This window comes from Hibiscus syriacus, unplaced genomic scaffold, assembly GCF_006381635.1.
Source record: "Hibiscus syriacus cultivar Baekdansim isolate YM2019G1 unplaced genomic scaffold, ASM638163v2 tig00111402_pilon, whole genome shotgun sequence".
NCBI lineage: Eukaryota > Viridiplantae > Streptophyta > Magnoliopsida > Malvales > Malvaceae > Hibiscus > Hibiscus syriacus.
Window position 1 is genome coordinate 7,485,436 of NW_024063082.1, and position 4,527 is coordinate 7,489,962.

A 4,527-nucleotide genomic window follows, 5' to 3' on the forward strand; every position below is an offset into this window, starting at 1 on the left:
GCGGTAAGCCGACAATGGCATAATCATAAGTATGTAATAACCTTTGACGTACATTTTGAGCAAGTCGGTCAGCTGCGCAAGGTGTCAATATTTGACCCAGCTAGAGCCGTTTTTTTGTGTCATGTGAGGATGTTAGGAAGCATCGCACAGATGCGTTGTTCCATTCAGGCGATACTTGCAATCAAATTCCACACATTTTTTTTAATTGATCACTTGTATTCGATTTATTTATCGATTAATTCAGATCAGATACTGCAGAGGTGATGATGACCCTCTCAACCTAGTTTGCTCCATTTGCAAACGTCAGAATTTGAATCCCTGACATTGCTTAAGAGAACTAGTACTTCATCTCACTAGACCAACTGATTATTGTTAAATTCCATATAATTTTAAACCTCAAAAATATATATTATTATATTATCACAACTCGGTTGGAAATTCCGTTTTGTAGATTTTGCTTGAGTTATATAACTTTGACACTTATCCTTTTCAAAATATTTATATATAATTTCTCATTTTCAATGTTAATGTGGTACAATGCTTATGCATTTGGATAAATTTAATCATCAGACTTTCTTGAAAGATTAATATAAATAACGTTTCACAATCAAAATTGAATTAGTCTTTTCTTTAAGTTCATCTGTATATACAAATCTTATAATATTTTAAATATTTTGAGATTGAATATACAGCCATTACTTATTTTATTATAAAATATTATTAATTTTAAATATTTTTGTTTGCGTTTAAGGATACTTACATTTACGAATATGTATAAATTTATGTTTAAATTATTATGTTTTAGGTTGAAGTTTATGTTAGACCTGATTTTTAATTCGATTGTGCTACAATGATTACTTCTTATTGTGTATAGATCTAGCTCCACTAAACTATGCATTGTTATGGTGATCAAGTGATCTTACTTGTAGTTATCTAATGTGTATATTATGATGGTGATCAAGCTAAATTATTTATGATTTACAATATAAAAATAAAAGAATATGAATATTTCAGGACAAATTCAATGATTAGTATGATTGGAAGATTCAAATCCACCAAGTTTCCCGTACGCAGAATCAAATAGCGGACGCTTTGGTTAAACTCTATCGAAGACAACCTTGAGAGTGTGTTCATCGATCCACCTACTACGGTGGCTGCAATCATTACTTCTTATTGTTTTAAAAACTTATCCCTAGTTACTGTCTTTTGTAAGCAAATATATATATATATATATTTAATTTATATACATTAATTTGATTTCTTTTATTCTTCAACATTTAGAATTTCACAATAAATAATACAAAGACAATATAATCAAATTACATTACTTAAAGGTGTCAAATATGAGTATAATAATCGAATTTTAATTAATGTATAATATAAAGACTAATGCTATAATTTAATCTAGCATATTTCAATATTATTGTATGAATTAAGTCCGAAATTGAATGATACAAAAAATATAAAGATTAAAAAATAAACTATAATACATAGATTAAATTTATAATTCATATATAATATAGATACCAGTAATATAAACCCGAACTGACAAAAAATTAAATTACATAAATTAAATTTATAATTTATACACAACATATAATTTTTTAGACAAAAAATTAAACATGAACCTGAACCAATATTTTTATATAGGCAAGGTTTTACATTATTATCTAAATTTAACCTGAACATGAACCAATATTTTTCTATATGCAAGGTTTTACATTATTATCTAAATTTAACCTGAACCGACAATAAATTAAATTTATAATTTATATATAACATGTAATTTTTTAGATTAATTTTGGTTGAAAATAATTTTTCAAAAATCAAAACTTAAAAGCTTTTAATTCTTATAAACATATTTTTTAAAGAATATTTTTCTATCTTAATTTATATAATTATTTTTTAATTTATAAAAGATAATATTTAACCTAAACTTTTTATTTATATAAAATTAATTTATCATAATAATATTAATTTTTTAAATTTAAAATCAGATCATTTAATATAATTTTCTAAAAAAATCATCGTAATTTTTAAAAACAATGTTAAATTGCCATACAAATATTAATGTAAAAATAAGATGGAAGAAATAGCATGAATACGACCATAGTTTCCTAATTCCTTTCCGCCTACCCAAACAAAACCCTTTCCCACGCTTTAAAAAATCCATTTCGGATAAGCTTTCCCTTTTTTTTTCTTAAACAAAATATATTTTTCCAGGGAAAAATATTTTAAAAAAGAAATTAAAATTTTGGAAATCCTCGTTCTTCTTTCTCAGGCTCCCGCCTTATAAATACCCAATTTCTTCATTCTTTCCATTCTGTCAAAAAAAAATCCCAAACTTGAAATCCCAGCTGATAAAAAATATATTTACTACTTTCAAGAAAATGTTCGATCTCGATTGGAAAGCCAAGATGGTTTCTTCTAACATCCCTAGCAAATCCCCAAAGCTCTCTAATAAACTCCAGGTTTCGATTCCGGTACCGTTTCGCATCTCCAATGTTTCCTCTCCACTTTTGACTTCCCCATCGGCTTCCAAAGCTTACGACTATTATCTCCGCCTCCCGGAGCTGAGGAAGTTATGGGATGCCAAAGAGTTTCCCGCTTGGAAAAATGAAGGCTTTTTGAAGCCGGCTTTGCACGCTTTGGAGATCACGTTCCGGTTTATTTCGATTGTTTTATCGGATCCTAGACCGTACCTAAATCGCCGTCAGTGGACGCGCCGACTTCAATCACTCACCACGAGTCAGATCGAAGTCATAGCTATGCTCTGTGAAGACGAAAGCGACGATAAAACTGCCGCGGGAACGGCACCTATCGTCGATCTGACATCGTCGAACGGTGTACTTACACGAGAGAGCAGCGCGGCCGAGGTGTGGAAGATCCACGGAGAAACGACGGTGGTGAATCGTACGAGCGAAGCCAGCTTATTGCCTCGGCTCGCCACGTGGCAAAAATCCGAAGACGTAGCACAGAAAATCCTCTATTCGATCGAGTGCGAGATGAGACGGTGCCCTTACACGTTAGGCTTGGGAGAGCCGAACCTCTCCGGCAAACCGAACCTCGACTACGACGCCGTGTGCAATCCGAACGAACTCCACGCGCTTAAGTCTAATCCGTACGATCACGTCGACAACCCCGAGAACGCAACGCTTTACACTACGCATCAGATTCTTGAATCGTGGATCCAAACGGGGAAGCAATTGTTGAAACGCATCGCTTCGAGGATCGACAACGGAAGTTTCGAAGCCGCCGCCGGCGATTGTTATTTAATGGAAAAGATCTGGAAGCTTCTAGGAGAAATCGAAGATCTCCATCTCTTAATGGATCCCGATGATTTCCTTCACCTCAAAAGCCAGTTGCAGATAAAATCGGTCAACGAAACGGAGGCGTTTTGTTTCAGATCGAAAGGGTTGGTTGAAATTACGAAACTGTCAAAGGAGTTAAAACATAAGGTACCGTTCATTTTGGGGGTCGAGGTGGATCCTAAGGGTGGGCCCAGGATTCAAGAAGCTGCTATGAGGTTGTACACCGATAAAACTGAGGGTAGTAAGGTCTCTCTGGTACAAGCACTGCAAGCCATCGAAGCCTCCTTGAAACGATTTTTCTTTGGGTACAAGCAAGTGTTGATGATCGTTATGGGAAGTTTGGAAGCGAAAGCGAACCGGGCCGTGTCGTGTTCGGGATCGGGATCGGGGGACTCATTGAGTCAGATGTTCTTGGAGCCTACATATTTCCCTAGTTTGGATGCGGCTAAGACGTTTTTGGGGGAGTTTTGGAGTCATGAACAGGATGGATCTCGGTCAACTCGGTTGGCGAAGTGATGATACTCGGTCAAGAGAGATTGAAGTGGGGTCAATTACTGTTTCTTATACCATAATTTTTTGTACACATATTTTGTATAATGGAATTATGATATTTAAAATTGAAATTTAACGAGGCTCACAGCAAGATTTCTTTCTATTATCAATAAAATATATTGTCCAGAAAAAAAAACAAAAAACAATTCAGGAATAAAGGGTAAATTGCGATTAACATTGTGATAGAATATGGTTTTCCCATTTGTGTTTGGTTGCCAAAACGTTGAGATTATTTGAAGTTAATTTTTCTATTTTGTCCTTAAATAAATCGACACCCTAATGTAAAACTATCCCTCCAATTGCATGAAATGACTTAATTGAGTTTATAAAGTAGGTCGCAAACTAGATGATTTTTTTTAATTCAATTATATTATAGATCGTAAATTAATTAAATTAAATATCGACTCTTTAGTTTTTGAGTTAAATTGTTTTTTTAAATCTCCCTTAATTTTAAAAATAGATAAATTAAACTCTGACATGTAATTTTAAAATTTTAAATTAGTTATTTAATAATAAACTTTTAACCTCATTTTATGACATTTATATTGATATGAACTTTCATTCTAACTTTGTCTTTGCTACTTAGTGATAAATTTACTGGTCTTACAACACTGATCGAAAAGAAAAATATCTTTTAACAAATCTATACATAAAGTTTAAAAAA

At 32.7% G+C, this 4,527-nt stretch overlaps 1 protein-coding gene across 1 annotated transcript; it reads left to right on the forward strand.

Moving 5' to 3' along the window:
• The first annotated feature begins 2,361 nt into the window (after window positions 1-2,361).
• Window positions 2,362-3,938, forward strand: LOC120161973 (nematode resistance protein-like HSPRO1). The gene is made up of 2 exons (XM_039172171.1): window positions 2,362-2,426; window positions 2,457-3,938. Exons 1-2 carry the CDS (start codon window positions 2,391-2,393, stop codon window positions 3,825-3,827), a joined length of 1,407 nt encoding a protein of 468 aa, XP_039028102.1. The 5' UTR covers window positions 2,362-2,390; the 3' UTR covers window positions 3,828-3,938.
• Window positions 3,939-4,527: the final 589 nt, after the last annotated feature.

Excerpts from the sequence above, each read along its gene's own strand:
- LOC120161973 (XM_039172171.1), top strand. The coding sequence starts at position 2,391 with ATGTTCGATCTCGATTGGAAAGCCAAGATGGTTTCT. Across the intron at positions 2,427-2,456 it reads GGAAAGCCAAGATGGTTTCT|TCTAATAAACTCCAGGTTTC; the intron begins TCTAACATCCCT and ends TCCCCAAAGCTC.